The sequence below is a fragment of the Squalius cephalus genome, assembly GCF_949319135.1.
Source record: "Squalius cephalus genome assembly, chromosome: 8".
NCBI lineage: Eukaryota > Metazoa > Chordata > Actinopteri > Cypriniformes > Leuciscidae > Squalius > Squalius cephalus.
The window spans coordinates 9112202-9130483 of NC_137129.1; the positions used below are offsets into that span (position 1 = coordinate 9112202).

The 18282-nt window shown below is 38.3% G+C and overlaps 1 protein-coding gene across 2 annotated transcripts in view; it reads left to right on the forward strand.

Moving 5' to 3' along the window:
• The first annotated feature begins 10002 nt into the window (after positions 1-10002).
• The window catches only part of ctnnal1 (catenin (cadherin-associated protein), alpha-like 1), a 62035-nt gene continuing 53755 nt past the window's right edge, over positions 10003-18282 (forward strand). For both annotated transcript variants that reach the window (XM_079877844.1, XM_079877845.1), the window contains exon 1: positions 10003-10374. In XM_079877844.1, the coding sequence (XP_079733970.1) occupies positions 10279-10374 (96 nt within the window). In that variant the 5' untranslated portion in view covers positions 10003-10278. The remainder of the gene's footprint in view (positions 10375-18282) is intronic.

Below are 18282 nucleotides of genomic sequence, written 5' to 3' on the forward strand. Positions count from 1 at the left end.
AGAAACCTTACATTCAACATGTCACATCAGCATCCAGGCAAGAGAGGAATTCTGAGTCTGAGAGGAAAATATTGAGAACCAATGGATGAAAAATCCTTGATAGAGGCAAAAATCTGCCAAAACATCTCAAAACCTGCTTTTGAAAGATCTGGTCTGAGAGGAAGTCCGGATCTGAGAGGACAAGAGATCCAATGGGTGAAAAAACGTAGGAAGAGGCAAAAAACAGCCAACACGTCCCACATCAGCTTTTGACCCATCTGGTCTGAGAGGAAATCCCGATCTGAGAGGACAAGAGAACCAATTGGTGAAAAAACGTAAGAAGAGGCAAAAAAAACCTGCCAAAACGTCCCACATCAGCTTTTGACACATCTGGTCTGAGAGGAAATCCAGATCTGAGAGGAAAGAAAATCAAGAAAATCTTAGTGGTAAAATAAATCACATGACAAAAACTAGTGATGACATATTCTACGAACACTTTTAAAAGAGACATAAAATGATCATGTTATTGTACATAACTAATCTTAGAGATTATCTATACTTTACTAAACACATCTCATTAAACATTCACAGTGCTGCAGTAAGTGAACTTCTTGTTACTTAATGACCCACAAATGTTTTTGTTTTTTGTTTTTTTTGTAATAGTTGTTCATGATTCGCTTGTTTGTTCTGAGCAGTTAAACTGTCCACTGATGTTCGGAATAAAATCATCCCCCTGGCACCCTATATAATAGTGGAGTCCTCTAACTAATGAGTAGTTCTCATTGTGAAAAGATGGGTGTTAAAACCATGCAGTCACTATTGTAAAGAGTTTACTTGTTCAGAATGTGCTGGAAAACCAAAGACTGTGCAAGACATGGTGGATTTTTCTGAAGAACATTGGGCAGTTTAACTGCTCAGATCAAACAAGGTACTCATGAACAACCATCACGAAACAAAAACAACATTTGTGGTTCATAGAGGTAACAATGTAGTCACTTACAAAATGTACATTTTTATTACACTGCACTGAGAGTGGCTAATGGGATGTTTAGTAAAGTCATGAAAGATTATAATTGTTTGTGTAGCTAGCTTAAACACTTTGTTTGTCTATACATGTGACTGATGAAGAAATTTTATGACAAATTAATGCAGAAAATCATCCAATTCCAAAGGATTCAGATATTTTCTTACCACTGAATATGAATGCAGTTAAAGGGATAGTTCACTTTGAAATTAAATTTTGGTATGTTTTAGCTTACCTGAAGGGCATCCAAGATGTAGGTGTCTTTTTTTCCGCAGTAGTTTCAATTTTGATATTTTTAGGTCAAACCGTTCTTGTCTGTTAGTCATTTCATGCAGGTATATGGATACTGACTCAAAGAGCTTGCACAAAGTCCAAAATAAAACAGTTCCCCATCGTCCAAATTAAACAATTCCCCATCGTAAGTACACATTGATGGCCTAAGACACGAAACGAGCGGTTTGTGTGAGAAAACGAACAGTATTTATATCATTTTTAGCTCTTATAACACAGCCGCGTCCAAATGATCTGAGGGCTCGGCGGGTATAGATATATACACTAGATGCCGCCTTGGTTACTGCAGTTCATTGGAACGAAACCGTAGCCAAGCGACATCTAGTGTATATATCTATACCCGCCCTTGGGCAGGTATAGATATATACACTAGATGTCGCCTTCGCTACTGCAGTTCATTGGAACGGAACCGTAGCCAAGGCGACATCTAGTATATCTATACCCGCCGAGCCCTCAGATCATTTGGACGCGGCTGTGTTATAAGAGCTAAAAACGATATAAATACTTTTCGTTTTCTCACACAAACCGCTCGTTTCGTGTCTTAGGCCATCAATGTGTACTTACGATGGGGAATTGTTTAATTTGGACGATGGGGAACTGTTTTATTTTGGACTTTGTGCAAGCTCTTTGAGTCAGTATCCATATACCTGCATGAAATGACTAACAGACAAGAACGGTTTGACCTAAAAATATCAAAATTGAAACTACTGCGGAAAAAAAGACACCTACATCTTGGATGCCCTTCAGGTAAGCTAAAACATACCAAAATTTAATTTCAAAGTGAACTATCCCTTTAAGAGGTGTTGATTCTTTTAGGAAGCTGCACAAATGTGAGTGTCAGTGGGCATTTAAGTTTAGTTACCTAGACGAAGTTCCATTTGAAATCGAAGAGGTTCTTCGGGAGAGAAGCAACTTTGGGATTGACAGTGGCAGACTTCTTGCTGACAAGTTTTCCAGTCTTCTTTGAAACCACCTTGCCTCTGCAGGTCTTCGAACCTCTTTCAGGGTTTATCCCAATGAATCGTCTAAGGGTAATAAAAAAAACACACCCCCACACACACATTAAAAAAGAAAACTTACTAATTTAAATATTGGATTAAATATAAATAAGCTGTAATGCAACTAAATTGTCTCTTAACTTGAAAAGAGACAAAAAAAAATTGCAACCAGGCAGAGCACAACTAAAAGTTATATTGGAAACATGTCTGAATTCGCATGTGCCTTATAAATGCACATGGTGCTGCATGCTTGTGCACAAAGTTTGCAAGTATACATGGCGTGAAACTCACCAAAGATTTATTAGGGTTGTGTACTGTCTCAGTAAAACATTTACATAAAGTGAATGATTCCTAGAAAAAAAGAAGAAATAATTATTATTTCGTCATCTTAAACCAAGCAAAGAAATGATTCCTAGAAAAAAAGAAGAAATAATTATTATTTCGTCATCTTAAAGCAAAGAAATTCGACGTCGAGCACGGAGAACATTGAATAGTGAAATGCCTCTTAGCTGTTGAGAACTGTCTGTCTTCAAAACGTGTTTCGTTCGCGCCGAAAAGTCGAGAATATCCGCCTCCTCTTTCAAAAATAACCTCTTTGACTTTTTAATAGTATGTAAGTTACATGTGAATCTCACAAAAACACTGGTAACAGTTACTCGCACCACTAAATCTATATATATATATAAATATATATTTTGCTTTGGGAATTTGAACAGCTTTACATTATTTGCATGGAAACTAAGTTAAACAAATTGACCACTAACTTTTAATTATTATAATGGATCTGGATATTTCGTGTAGTTTTGTAATTATTCTCCATCTTATGTGCATGATATTATGCGAATATAATTAATGCATCTGGTAAAATTCGCATCGTGTAACATTACTGAATCAGAAATTCATGTAAATCGAGTTCAGGGTTACTACAAATGAAAGCCAAACTAATTTCTAAATGGTAACTTAACTTTAATCAAGCAAATAGTTCGCCGTGATAATCGGAGCTCAGAGAACATTCATTAGCAGGCGAAATGCCTCAACCGTTGAGAGCTCTGTCTACAAAACGCGATTCGCGCTCAGTAACAGCACAATCAAAAATACCTCGTGAAAAAGGCGATTGTACAGGTTGGGAGCAACATAACAGAAAAACAGTAAAGAAATAAACTTACCTTGAACAATGTCCTTCTTTAAGACCGTCTAGATGAGTGTTGCGAAACAATTCTGTTATTTGACTGCTTTCTGTTCGAAAATAGACTGCGTTGAAGATGCCCCGCCACCACGTGCTATTTTTTACAGTCCAAGACTGTTTTTTCCAGAAACAAATGGGTTTACACATAAATGCTGTAAATTTACGACAAGTAATTAATTTATGGAACATAGACTGTAAATTTACAGGATTAAACTGTTTATTGAAATAACAGTATTTTACTGTTGGAAATTCACTGTATTTTTACAGCAATTTTTAACAGTGCACACGCGCGCGCACACACACACACACACACACACACACACACACACAGACAGACAGACATTCCAATTCACATATACTGCATGTTTTGTTTTTGTTTTGGATTGTAGGGGAAACTGGAGCACCCAGAGGAAACCCACACAAACCCACAAAGTTCTGTTATAATCAATGAAACTTTCTACACTGCACAATGAATCTATTATTTACATTGTGTCTACGGTTTGTTTATTATAATGAGAGGATTCACAAGCATTCAGAACTCAGCACTGAACAAAGATTTCAGCGTTTTGAGTGGTGAGTGGATATAAGTGGATGTGAGTGTGTGTGTGTGTGTGTGTGTGTTTGTTTGTCTGATGATCTGACTCTGACCCTGTGATTTTGTGGCTTTTTGTGAAGATGTCGGTTGAGTCATCTGTATACTACTATACTCCATAGAGTTGACATAGTTCATTTCAACTTAGTTCAACTTTTTAGCCGAAATATTTAGATATATTTTTATAAATGCAATGGTGTTCAAAAGTTTGGGGTCGATGAGGTGTATTTGATACTCTTTTATGATCACCACCAAGCCTGCATTTAATTGATAAAAAAAATACAGTAAAAACAGTAAAATTGTGAAATAGTTTAAAAGAACTGTTTTATATTTTGATATATTTTATTGTGTAATTTATTCTTGTGATGGCAAAGCTGAATTTTCAGCATCATTACTTCAGTCTTCAGTGTCACAAGACCCAGTTCAGAAATCATTCTAAAATGCTGATTTGCTTCTCAAGAAACATTTCAAGATTGTTTGATGCATAGAAAGTTCAAAGGTAAAGCATTTATTTAAAATATAAATATATAGTTTTAACATATGTTAATGTCCAATAAAAGGTTCTCCATTTTACAAATTGTCTGAATGGAGCCATATGTGTGAGTTTGCCTAATTAGCCTACCTAAATAGCTCTTTGGTTGTTAGTTGACATTATCTAATAGCTCACACGGCCTAAGTGATGTCATTGGAAAATAAAAGTTGTTCCATGGGTGGACTAACATCTTGTCTACACCAGACGCGAGTGGCTCGGCATGACAAAAGCAAATCAAACCCATTATAATAAGTGATGCTGTCTACACTGGTTGCGGCACGACAAATCCCCGACAGTAAACTGACGCCGTGTTCTAGTGTTCTAACTCTCACGTACTTCAAGCCTTCACGAAACTTCTGACACAAAGAACAAATGGATTTGCAACTGTCTCTTTAGCCCCTTTCACACAGCGCGATGATCCCGGCAAATTGCCGGGAAATTGCCAGAACGCCTTCTGCGTGAACGCAAACACGACCCAGGATCGATGCCGGGTTGAGGACCTAGTAACATGCCGTGTTCAGTCCCGGAACGCGCGCTGTGTGAACAAAAGCCGTAATAATGCCGTGTTGTAGTGATGACACTGAAGCCGGGATCGTTCGCCAGCTGTGAAACGGTACGTAATGCGCAAGTTTATGATCGAATCAGAGAAAAAAATGCACAAGCGTGAGAGAGAAATCTCAGCTCATAAGCAAACTTAAGACGCTGTTGAGACATTGAAGTCACATCGATGTCACGTCACGTGTCTTTACGGGATCTTTACGGGATTTTTACGGGTTGTGTGTGAACGCAACGCACTCTCTGATTCCAGAAAATCAAGTGGCAGTGTCAAATCCCCGGTCACTTTATCCGTGTATTTTCCGGAATCTCTGTGTGAAAGGGGCATTAAAGACCTCTGATTGGCCACTGCGTTCAAGAAATCAACAGATATGTATGTGATTGGCTACAGTGATCAACCCTGCAAAAACACTTGGGTTGTGTTTCACAAACCTTTGACGTTCTCCTGAGCACAAACACAAATATGCACTTGAGCGCTTGCCAAATATGTTCAGCCAAATCAGATGGCCCCCTGATTCCCTGGGGACCTAAGCAGCCGCTTACCTCGCTTATTGGTTAAGTCCACCCCTGTTTATGTCCCAAATGTGAAACAAAAAAAAAAAGAGCTTACAGCAGCAAGGCTCTTTCTGACACCTGAGGGTTAAATAAACTCAAGGGTTTATGCTGACACTGCTAAGGCGAGCCACTCATCTTCCAGACTGAGAAGGCCTTAAGACATTTGTATTAACCAACATTAGTCAAAACACTTCATCATGGTGGATTTTCTTTACTGCAGTATAAGCAATTTACATTCACTTAAGTTTTTGAATATCAGATTGTCTGCCAGCAATGACCCACAAATGACAGGTATTGTAATCAGTTTGACTAAGGCGCAAAGAAGGGCTTAGAGATTCACTTTGGATCTGACACTCTGCTAGAATGCAGATCCATGTTTCCAGGGTGATGAATGTGCTCACATTGCACTTTCCTTTCTCTGTTCTAAGTCCCTTCATTTATGATGTCTACATTCTGTACATTGCCTCGTCTTGTGGCACTGAGCAACACAGGGAGCTCTGGAGGGAGAAAATGCTGTCAGGATTTCTAAAAAGAGTGAAGGAAGTGCAGTCTGTTCTACTAAACATGCATGCTCAAGTACAATAGGTTCAGCAATGAGCAAATGTCTGGGGAAAGATTTTAAAGTCTGCATGAAATGGAAATTTTCAATTTTCATCGATAAATCAAGCTTTCATTTCATTTCCATTCCCTATTTTCTAAATGCATTTTTATTGATCTTTTCTTGTTATCGATTCATCCATGAATATGTTTCATTTTTTTAATTTGTTTTGACCTCGTAATTTTGAATAAAAATAGGAAAATTCAATCATCTAGTGAAACGTCAGACTTCTCCTTGATGTAAAGTATGCTGGATTCTCTAATTATTTCAACAACAGATTTATTTTGTTTTTTTGATAATTCGTTTCACTCAGATGTACATCACAAAATGATTCGTTGAATTTAAAGGTCCCGTTATATGCCCCTTTTTACAAGATGTAAAATAAGTCTCTGATGTCCCCAGAGTGTGTATGTGAAGTTTGAGCTCAAAATACCCAACAGATCATTTTTTACAGCATGTTTAAATTGACATTTTTTGGGGCTCAGAAAAACGAGCTGTTTCAGTGTGTGCCCTTTAAATGCAAATGAGGTGCTGCTGGACGACACAGGGGGCGGAGCTTCATGAGCTCGCGCTCAGTTTGTCAGGAAAAATTCATCTCACGGAATGATGATAATATCAGAAACTCTCAGTAACGGCGTTCATTTCGAGTCGGACAATAATGCCTACAGAGTCAGAGTGCTGTATAGAGATGAAACAGGTATGGTTTAGTAGTTTAATTACGGTTATTATAACGTATTTGTCATCTGCTTGTAGGCTATGTATCCATTATTTATTAATAGCCTACAAGTCTGCTGTCTGAATGATGATCAAACATGTACTGATGAGTTTAATAAAGTTTATTGTACATCACACAAAAGATGAAGCGTCAGTTTTACTTCAGAAAATCACTGTAAGAGCTGAGTAAACACAGTAGCCTAAGTTATAAGAAGTGCACAAGTAGCCAGTAGAGTTGAGGGAGCATTCCTGTGGGCAGAGGTTAGTCAAGAAACGGTTCTAGTGACATCACTAAAGAAGGAAGTAGAGGGATGTAGTCCAATCGAGCCGTTTTTTGTAGTCAACTTCTGTTAAATAAAATATCTCGCTTGGCATTGAACTTTGAGCTTTATAATTTTACAGATATTATTTATGCTCTAACAGCAACATTACACACTAACTAAAGTTTGAAACATGGGATCACGCAGAACGGGACCTTTAATCATTTTTTTTTATCGTAAGTGGTTGCACACAATTGATTTTAGCCACAAGTTGAACGTAATAAATTTTAGTTCAACTTAATGCATTTGCTTAAATGTAGCTAAAAACAATTGTGTGCAACCACTTATGATAAAAAAAAGATTAAATTTAACGAATAATTTTTTTTCAGTGAAAATATCTGTTTCTATTTTTTTATACAAATTTAATGGTAAATACATACCTATAGAATATAATTGAGTTTAATTTCTGTGTAACAAAATTTTAAAAAATTAATGTTTTCTGACAGGTTTCTCAAACACTCTTTCGATCTGCCTTTGGTTGGTCAAACATTTGGTTGGTTTACACTTTTGGAGGGAATAAGCCTTTTGAAGTTTTGCTTGCGTCTCTTTTTTTATAATGCAAAATTCATAGTGCACATTTAAGTAGAGAAATATAACCCTTCAGATAACCCTACGAAATTCTGAGAGAGAGAGAATACAAATTGCCTGAATAATGTATCCAGTTTCACTGTAACAAATTTTCAGTCTTTTATCAGATACCATGCAGTGCATTGCAGTAATATGCAATAAAGAAAACATGATCAGATCACATTTTAATTTTAAGCACCGAAGAAAACGTTGACGTTGTTGTCAGCTTTCAAGCCAAGAGGTTTCACAGTGGTGGACCTCTGTACTTGAGCTGGATAAGGACAAACCACATTTGAGGCCCACAGTCCCTGTGTGGTTCAGTAGTAGAGTTTATTTGGCCATTGCTCGAGCTGCACTGGTTTGAGGAAGTGTTCTCATGTCACCTGATACTCATGACTCAGAGGAAATACACACATCCCTGGAAGCTTGAATTACTGCCTTACACTTAAACAAAGCTGTTACTTATGCAAGAAGATGACACAAACAGCTCAAATCACACATTTCAGGAACATTCATGGTCATGGATTGAGGCATACATTATTTAAAGATGGAGTTCAAAAGAAGACATAGTGAAAAGTGTTTTTTGTCCATACAGTGAAAGTCAATGGGGTCCAAAACAACACTGGACCACAATGTCACAATGTATGGACAAAAACAGTCAAAATATTCTTCAAATCTTCTTTTGTGTTTTACATGAGAAAGAAGGTCGTGATTACAGAATTCTCGTTTCTGGGTGAACCATCCCAAATATACCTGAAGTAAATTTACAGTTAATCTCCTGAGAAGATCAGTCTCAGGGGGAATCGCTTTCTAACCTGAACACCTCTAGGCTTTCACAGCCTTTGTGAATAAGACTGTCCTGCTTAAAACATGATGTTCATCCCAACCTTTTAGAAATATGTTGGCAGACGAGTTTTACAGCCCACTGCAAACAGTTGAGAAACACTGAATCGCCTCATTTCATTCTAAAGGGACTGAGAAAATCACAGGCTGAGACATTTGGGGCACGGTCTGCATTTGTGATGAGATTAGTAACTTCAATTAGCATTTAATAAATGGACTATTGTTACTTCAGCAGCACCACAGAAACGCACGGGCATGAGCTTGTGTGAGATGGTGGAAATACATTATGCACCTTGGGAATAATAATTCAGATCGCAACAGTTGCAGCATGTTCATCGTCTTACAAAAACTTTTGCAAGGCATTGAAACCCTTAATTTTAAACTGCTCTCAGTGATTTCAGTTTATTGTGCTGTATTGGTGCAACAAATAACTGTACATTTATATTAGGCCTACTAAAGCTTTTGCAGCTTTTGTGTGCAATGAATGTAGCGCTGACCAAATATTTTGAAAATGTTGTCATGTCGTGTGGATGTCATTAGATTTTATTGGACAAAAAATTGGAAATGCCAATACAAGATGCGTCTTCAGTTTTTTGGTCTATTTCAGGCAAATTCCATATATGTTTTTGGAAATATTTTAATTGTATTTTGTTAAACGTGAAATGGAATAAATTGAAAAGTTCTAAATAAGTAAATAGGCTTTATAATACACTGTTTAATTTTTTTCATATTTTTTTTTAGATTATATTTTATAATAATAAAATATGAATGAAAAGTTATTAAAATATAACTATGAGCCTGAGGTTGTAAGATTAAGGTGCAGTCATTATTATTTGTGGTTAATTCATTAGTTAGGCTACTTTTAAGGAGCTAAACATTGTTTAAGATTTGTTAATTGTAATAATTTAAATATTATAATTTTGTCAATTTAATATTATTTGAGTTAAAGCCTTACTGGTGGGGCTGACTGTTATGTAAGACAAAGGTTCTGAAACACTGTAGCCTACTAAAAATAGTTTTGTCCACTTTTGAGTAGCCTACACTTTATGATTAAAGTGCACTGAGATATATTGACTAAAAGCTGCATGAATAACTAAAACAGGAAGATGAAATGTGAAGCGAAGGTAAAAGTGAAAAGGGCAAAAACAATAATGAACAGAAAGTAAAATGAATAGTTGGGTGAGATAAAGACTGTCCCTCATATTGTGCTGCCTGACAGTCTGCTTGTGATCGCGCGCGCACACACACACACACGCGCGCTCTCTCTGGGTCTGTGTTGCTCTCGGAGACTCGCACTCGCCAGCGGTTGCCTGCAGCAGTCAGTCAGTCAGTCAGTCCTGTGCTTGTAGTTTGCTATATTGCATGTACCCTACATGAGCAGTCCGACACTCAGAAGCGAGTGCGCGTGGATTACAGTGCAGAGCACTCGCTGCTTTTAAACTAAACCAAACAAACGCTTGCGGCATTGAGAGACTCCAAAACTCAGTGTTGTCGTGAGCACTCGTGGGGGTCGGATCGGCGGGAATGGCTTCGTCTCCGTGCGGCGGTGGGAACTTTGATTGCGGGCTGGAAATCCAAACTCGCTCGGTGGAACAAACACTCATCCCGCTCGTGTCTCAGGTGAGTCCGGGTCAAAGAAACTTCTCGGTGGGGTTATTAATCATCCAAAACCCACACCAACCACTTAAATAAACCAATGTGGGATGTGAAAAAAAGGAGGCTACTTTTCCGTTTTATGTGTAAAGGTTAACCAGAACACTGTCTGAAACCTCACAACACTTCACCATGGTGAAGAGTTTTCGTCAGAATGCCATGTTTGCTACAGTTAATAATGTGCAAGTAAAATAAACTAATATGGGTGCCGTTTAAAGTTTAAACCGTGTACTTAAGTATATTTATGTCATTTAAGCTTCTGTTATTTTAATGAATGTATTTTTTAAATGGCAATGATGGCAAATTAAGTTGCTTCAGTTTAATTGGCGATCATTGTAGTAATTATGGTATTTTTCCGGGAACTGTGGTTGCCATGTTAAGTTCGTGTCAGGGAAGTTTGTTCTGTATTTGACAAGGTCATATTCTGATGAATGAATAAGAGTGAAACTTTGTTTCAGGTTATTTGAGAGGATGGTGTGCAAGCTTCTCCAATTAGTGAAGAACAATTATGAAAAACTGTTTGGATTTGACCTAATCCAACATTTATTTAGTACAATAAAATACATTTTTACTGTAATCAATGCAGGCTATGACATTTTTTGTCATAATACAAGAAAGGTTGTATATGCTTTCATTTATATTTTAATTTATTTCTTCAAGTCTTGTGTGTCCCCGAACAATGCACAGGCTGAAAGCCAGTTTGGAACAGCATATGAGTGAAGTGACAAAGACTACCCATCACCAGTTTATATCACTCCACTCCAGGTGCCCTCCGTGCTTTACATTTCCTTGCTTTCCGGGGTGCCTTTCCCAAAAGCATTGTTAGCCAACATTGCAAGTTCTGTTATTAGCAACATAGTTCAACGATTCTGTGTGAACATTCGCAAAAAGCTTTGCAAAGTCGTGTGGTTGGAACTGCAGCCATTAACGACAGTTATGGTTTAAAGAACAGAAGTGCATCATATTTACTAGTACGGTTTTGGGAATAGTTGTGTCTAACTAATTCCTCCAATGATGCATCATATTATGGTAGTTAAGCAGCGAATTACGCAGGTGTACAAGAAACGGCTACACACTTTCATGGCAATTTGTAACTATTCTTTTTTGAATTAGTGGCTAGTTTGTTTGAATTTGTACTCTATCATTCATACATTTTCTTATGATCTGCTCATGCCACTGATGGGTTAGGTTTAGACGCTTTTGTTTTTTTTCTCTAAAAATCTTACCTTTTCATACAAATCACATTGTTCAAATTCATGTCAAAAATTGTTATATTTTTCAGGAGATTGTAAATGCATTCATACTCTCAGGCCGCATTTACACTGCAGGTATTGATGCCCAATTCCAATTTGTTGATTATATTGGATTTTTTTGACAACCAGCTTACATCTTATTTTAAAAGTGACCAATATCCGATATCTACATTACACTATACTTGGTGCAACATCCCAAGGTAGACGTGCTGACCCTGAAAGGAATGGATTCAGACTAAATGATAATACAAGCTTTTGCTTTCTGCACCATCTTTAAAGGTCAGCATAACGTTGGTATCTTAAGGTGGAGAAAAAAAGAGAAGAGCCCTTGTTGCATGTGATCACGGTTGGCATCCACCTGAGTCACACAGTCGCTTTTTCAATGGCATACGACTCGCATTGATGGGAAAATCCGGTCTGTCCGCTTGCATGGCAGACGCAAATGCAGTGCACGTATATGATTCATATCAGATTTACTTCCACATTATGAATGAGGCCTGAAACAGATCTGAGAATATTAGAATCCATGTGCTTTTTCTTCTTGCTTAGAAGGTAAATTCGGCCTCAGTCTCTCTTTCAAACAGTCCTTTGGCTTTTGAAAAATGGCAGTATCGGTGTGATAAAAGCAGTGAAACATCCCAGTTCTGTAGTCTGATTTTAACTTGTAATCTATTATAGTACAGCATTGCTATAATCTTCACAGCTAACAGCTGCTGATTTCCATTCGTCATTAAATAACAGGATTCACCTAGGTAATGGTGACACAACACATGTGTGCTGTTCTGGGGCCGTATTCACAAAGCATTTTATCTTACCACTAGGAGTAGGCCTACTCCTAAATCGCACTAAAAGATTTTAAAAGAAAAAGATTTAGCTAGGAGTTTTCTCTTAAAAGTTATTCACAACGCCGTTCAGACCTACTCTTAGTAAAGAAAAATGACAACTCCTAAACTAAGAGTGAGTCTTCGTTGCTATGGATGACGTCATTACTCGTGCACGAGCTTGACTGAAGTGACCACCTTGATTGGCTGATGATTGTAACGCGGGAATGATTCCAAACACCTCCCCTACGATGATGAGTGACAGGTGACAGGTCTGAGAATGCGTGCGCTACACAAGTAGTGCGAAGGATGGAAGATGATGAATAACTGAATAAATAGCCTAAATGAATAAAGAGTAAGGCAAAACAAATAGCCTAGTAGCCTAATGAAACATATGGATTGATGCAATATCTTTGCAACATTATTGAATTAATCTGTCACTGTATGCCTCTGCCTACGTTTGCAAAGAGAAGAACATTTTAATTTGATTCACAATGAAACGTTACAATTAGTTTACATGCAATGAGTAGCCTAGTTTTGGTTGTTGTTGGTGGCGTTATTGCATCCCTAGTTATGCCTACGATGCAAAATTGTTCCCTCGCGATTGGAAGCTCCTGTAGCCGCCGCATACGCATTTCAAAACATCGCAACGTGAAATGCCACAAAAAGCGTTTTGTGAATAGGTCTTAGTGAGTTAGGAGTCCTCTCGACTTCTTTTAAGCTGTCCCAGACTTAGGTGCTACTTTTAGGGCTAAAATGCTTCGTGAATTACTCTTAGTGAAAAAAATGAGGAGTCCTAAAGTTAGGAGTGACATGCCCATTATTTTTAGGAGTTGCTCCTAAATTCGCCAGTTAGGAGCTACTTTTAGCCTTAAAATTCTTTGTGAATACGGCCCCTGAAGAACAGTGTTTTGATTTTAAAGCATGTGAGAAATTTGTTTTCATGTGATTTTCACACACACATAACAGCTATACTCAAAACCCTCCCCAGGCACTTGGTTAAAGACAAGCCTTTAGATTTGACATGATTAGAATTTCTATTGCTCAAGTAAATGCTATTTCACAACCATACAGAGGGCAAGGGTGGATGGTTGGATGGATGGGTGCTTCATTCTAATTGAAGTTGCTTTTGTATTGTGATGGGAATTGCTTAAACGTCTTTTGAAAATGTTGTTTAAAGTTCACTAGTTAGCAGGGATCACTAGGATGGCTGATGGTAATAAGGCTGAAAGGTCAGTGTTAGAAGACATGCTAATCGGCCATTCAGTGAACATTTGGGTAATAGGACCTTTTTCAGAGCTTTACAGATTCTGGACAATAGATGGTCAAAGTGGCCTTAGTCACAACCCTTCCCCCAACCTCAGTTTTGTCAAACATGATTGTGCTCTCTCTATAAACATTCACGAGTTCACACGTACATGAAATCAGATGTAGAAATGTATGCGTATTAGGCGTGCTGTCCGGGAGAGGGCACAGAGCTCGGAATTTGGCCCGAACCCAGAGTACCCCCCCCCTCCCTGACTGGGATAGAAAACCAGCCAAGAGTGAGGTGATGGGGTGGTGGAGGGATGCTGTGAAACTGTCATGGGACAGAGGTGAGGGAAGGCTATATTTATACCGGCTTCCTCTTGATTGATTGATTGGTTGATTACCTGAATGTGGTCCTCCCAAACTTTGTTAGATAAAACTTCATATAATGATCATGATACAAATGTAAAATGTTGCCTGCAACTGCCAAGTTTTCTAGACCGTATGCACAAGTCTGGTTGTTGCAGTGTGATAAGCACAGTTGGAGACCACTTTGAAATTGTTTCCAAAAAAGAGATGGTTCTTTGATTTGTTCCATGGGGATTGGAGCTGAATCAAAAAGTACTCGATAGCCAACATTCATTGTGTTGCGTGATGTTTGAATGTGAAAGTGCCATATTATCATCTCAGGTTGTAAGATTGTGTGAAGGACAGGAGGTTGAGTGCAGAGGTCAGATGTGTGCCCTCTCTGGGGGGTGAGCATGATAATGGGAGGAAATGAAAGCTCTATGTTGACGAGAAAGCGTTTTCAGAGCTTATTTAGTGACACACACACACACACACACACACACACACACACACACACACACACACACACACACACACACACACACACACACACACACACACACACACACACACACACACACACACACACACGCAGACACTGATCTCCCCCATATCCTCTCTGATATCAGTCTTACATTCACATCTGTGTAATTACTGCTGTTATCCTCCCAGGCCAAGATCAGTCTTAATGTGTTTTTGCCCGTTGGCCCACTCATGCAACATATGAGACCTTGTTGACAATAGCTTTCTCTGTTTTTCTTAAACTACTAAAAAATGTGATGTAGTAATGAAGAAAAAAAGCATGATTACAAGAATACATTTTTGTAAACCATACCAAGCAGTTTGTCATAATCATTTATTATTAATCTTTATTGACTTATTAATAAATTAATTATAATTCCTTAGAAATGCTTGCGCACCAAAATAATAATATCATTCAAAAACATGCAGAAAAATTGTGGTGCGACACTCCAAAAATGTAATATGAAATAATAATGTAAAAAAACCTTTTAAATATTTTAAAAAGTATTTAACATTCTATTTAGGCCCACTCTTTAAACTTTTTGAACACACTAATTTATAGGCTGTTATAGTCAGCTAAAAACACTCATAATAACTATCATAATAATTTATTATGTTTCAATTTAACTATGGTCTTGAATTTTGAGCCTAAGCCAGGACAGGATTTATGAAATTACTAAGTCTTTGATCTGATCAGAATGCTTTTAAACTTATGTGACAAGAAGGCTTGTTATTGCATATTTGTGCTAGCCGTGTCCTTATTCTGAAGGACAAAGTGTAGTTTTCCAGAAAAGATTTCAGCGATAATTGGCTAAAAATACTTTCTCTGCTTTAGTTTATTAGTTTGAGCCCTCGTGCTTTTGTAAGCTCTGTGCCATCTGCACTTTTGTGAACCTCTGAAAGGTGGTAAAAGTGAGAGATTTTTTTTGTGTGTGTTCAGTTAAGTACACAATTGGGCCAAAGTTACATTCCATATGCAAAGCCTCCGCTACCCTTCTCATGACCTAGAAAATAAATGTTGTCAGGGATACAAAGCTGTACTGTAAAAACACATCATATATGCCCTGTATGGAGACATCATCAAAACTGAGACACTGAGTTACATGTAATCACGAGAACTTCTGTTGGAGGAAATTACATCACGGGGAGCATTGTTAGGATAATATACCAACTAGAAGCAGAAAGGGTAAACCAGTACCTCCTGTAGAGACGGTGACAAGAAAGATGAATGTGTGCTCAGTGTAAACTGCCAAGGATTACATGGCCAAATACCCTTCAGTGCCTGAACAAAGCAAACTTCATGTTCAGTATGCGTAAACTTATGTGTGTGTGAAGGCATGTTCTCTGTGTTTACTTGACTGCGTGTAGTCCTTTGTGCCCCATGTGTTTGTTTAACTAGTGGAGGTGTAAAAAAAGGAAGCCAGAACTGATAAGAGCCGTATTGTGAACTACAACCTCCATCCAGAAACTTTTGTAGCTGTAATTGATCTAACACACCGTTCATACCATGGCAAATATAAGTGACAGTGAATATTCAACTTTAGTTACTAGGTTGTATAGGGCTGCATGATTGAGGTAAAACATTTCGCATAATGTGTTTGTTTATGATTCAAATCCATGGTTCTCTTACAGGGAACGAGGCCCTCTAGGGAGCCTCAGCAATTAGGTGGGACACAGGGTAATCAATAAAACTTATGGATGGTCGATTAAGTAAGGTCATCATTAGAGTGCATAGACACACGAGGAAAAATTAAGCGAGCACACCGTAGTTAAGTATTATGCCATCTGGTCTCTAATCGCTCTTGTGGTACTTTGATTTCATACACCGATCGGTCTGTGCAGCGCCACTTCAATTAGAACACACCTAAATGTCTTCAAGCCATGCAATGGATTAGGTAGGCTAGCCATTTATTAATTAACCAAGGGTCCAAAAAAATCCTCTCAAAGTGATTTTACTGATCGTAAGAACTAGCCTACTTACTGTAAATGCCACAGTAAAATTACATAGAATAAACAAGAAGTCATAAGATCCTGGTGGATGAGTTATGATCTTCCAGCGCTGTTCCAGCTGTGCGCTCCTTTTCTATGGCGCATGGTAAATCGAGACGTGCCAATCTGAGCGATCAAACCAATCCAAGAGCGATAGCTGTAAAACAGTGTCCGATTGGTGTCTACACGTCCCTACCCACCACACCCGAGATCCAGTTTCCATTGGTTCAACTTTCATATGACGTTGGAAAACACTGCGTCATGATCGTGACGCGATCGGATTCCTGAGATCCAGTTTCCATTGGTTCAACTTTCATATGATGTTGGAAAACACTGCGTCATAATCGCGACTCGATCGGATCCCGGAAGTCTTATAGCTTTAGCCAAGCAGCATGTCATTGTCATGCCTTGTCTTTTTCATACAAATACTTGGTATAGTTTGGTCTCTAACTGAAACAAATATGCTTCTTGTATTCTGCTTGAGGCTTTTCAACGATATATGACATGTCTATCTGTTATGTATGATGATTTTACATGACAAAAACGAGGTTTGTTGTAAACCTGAATGACTGTATGTTTTTTTTTTCATATAATGAAAGATATTGGACCCTGTTGACTCATTGTATGGACATTCTGTATCTGAAGTGTCCAAATACACTTTGGCACTGCCCCAAAAAATTCTCAAGCCTTAAAAAGTCAGATAATCCACTAGTTTTAGTTTAGAGTATGTCTGTTCTTAAATCGGAAGGGTTTCCGGTTGATCACTCTTTGTTGAGAGATGATGATTATGTTCTTTTCATTGTCATTCTGGGTTTCATCTGGTTTTCACAGCATTTGGTAATTCCTAGCATAACCTTACCGAGGCGGCTCTCAGAAGTTGCCCGTCTGATTAGGGGTGCGACATACCCCTCAGTTTGAGTTTCTGCATCAGTGACAGCTTGGCTCCGCTCCAGGCTGTATTTACGTTACAGGCTACGGGACCTGTCATTGAGCAGGAAGAGATCTTAATCACCACAAGAGTTTGATGGAATTCTTCCTCCCTGAGCTCACGCTAGTTTCAGGGAAAAATCTGGGAAAGAGGTGGGCTACCTCGGCCCCCCACTGTCTCGCTGTCACCACTGATCTTAGGGCTCACGGGTTATACTCACGGACAAAGAGGCTGCCAGTACGAAGAACAGGTCAGCTACGTTTTTTGTTTCCTGTTGTTTTTCTATTCTAGCTCGGTTTCTGAATTGCCATGCTAATGTATTGCTATTCAGTCTTTAAATGACATAAGCACATGGAGATAATAAATCTCTGTTTGTGAGGTTGGGCATTCACTGTCTTTCAGCATACATTGGCACTGGGACAGTGCTGGTTCAAGTTGCTGTGCATATGGAATGTGAGGGGCTTGTGACAAATACCCACTTACCTTAACAGTAATTACAAAAGGCTCATTATTCTACTGTACTGTACAATGGCTGTGCAATGGTATATTTTCTCCCTGGACAACAGCAAAACTAGAACAAATACTCAACCTCCCTAGACAACAACAAAATCGACATAAATGGTATTTTGCAGCAGTGTTGTATAATGATTTTGTAACAAAACATTGTAGTTTCTTGTCTTGCAGCTGAATGAACAGAGCTGAGTCCCCAGAAGAGGCCTGTCTCACTTTGGACCGAGGTTTTAATGACCTTAAGAATTTCACATGA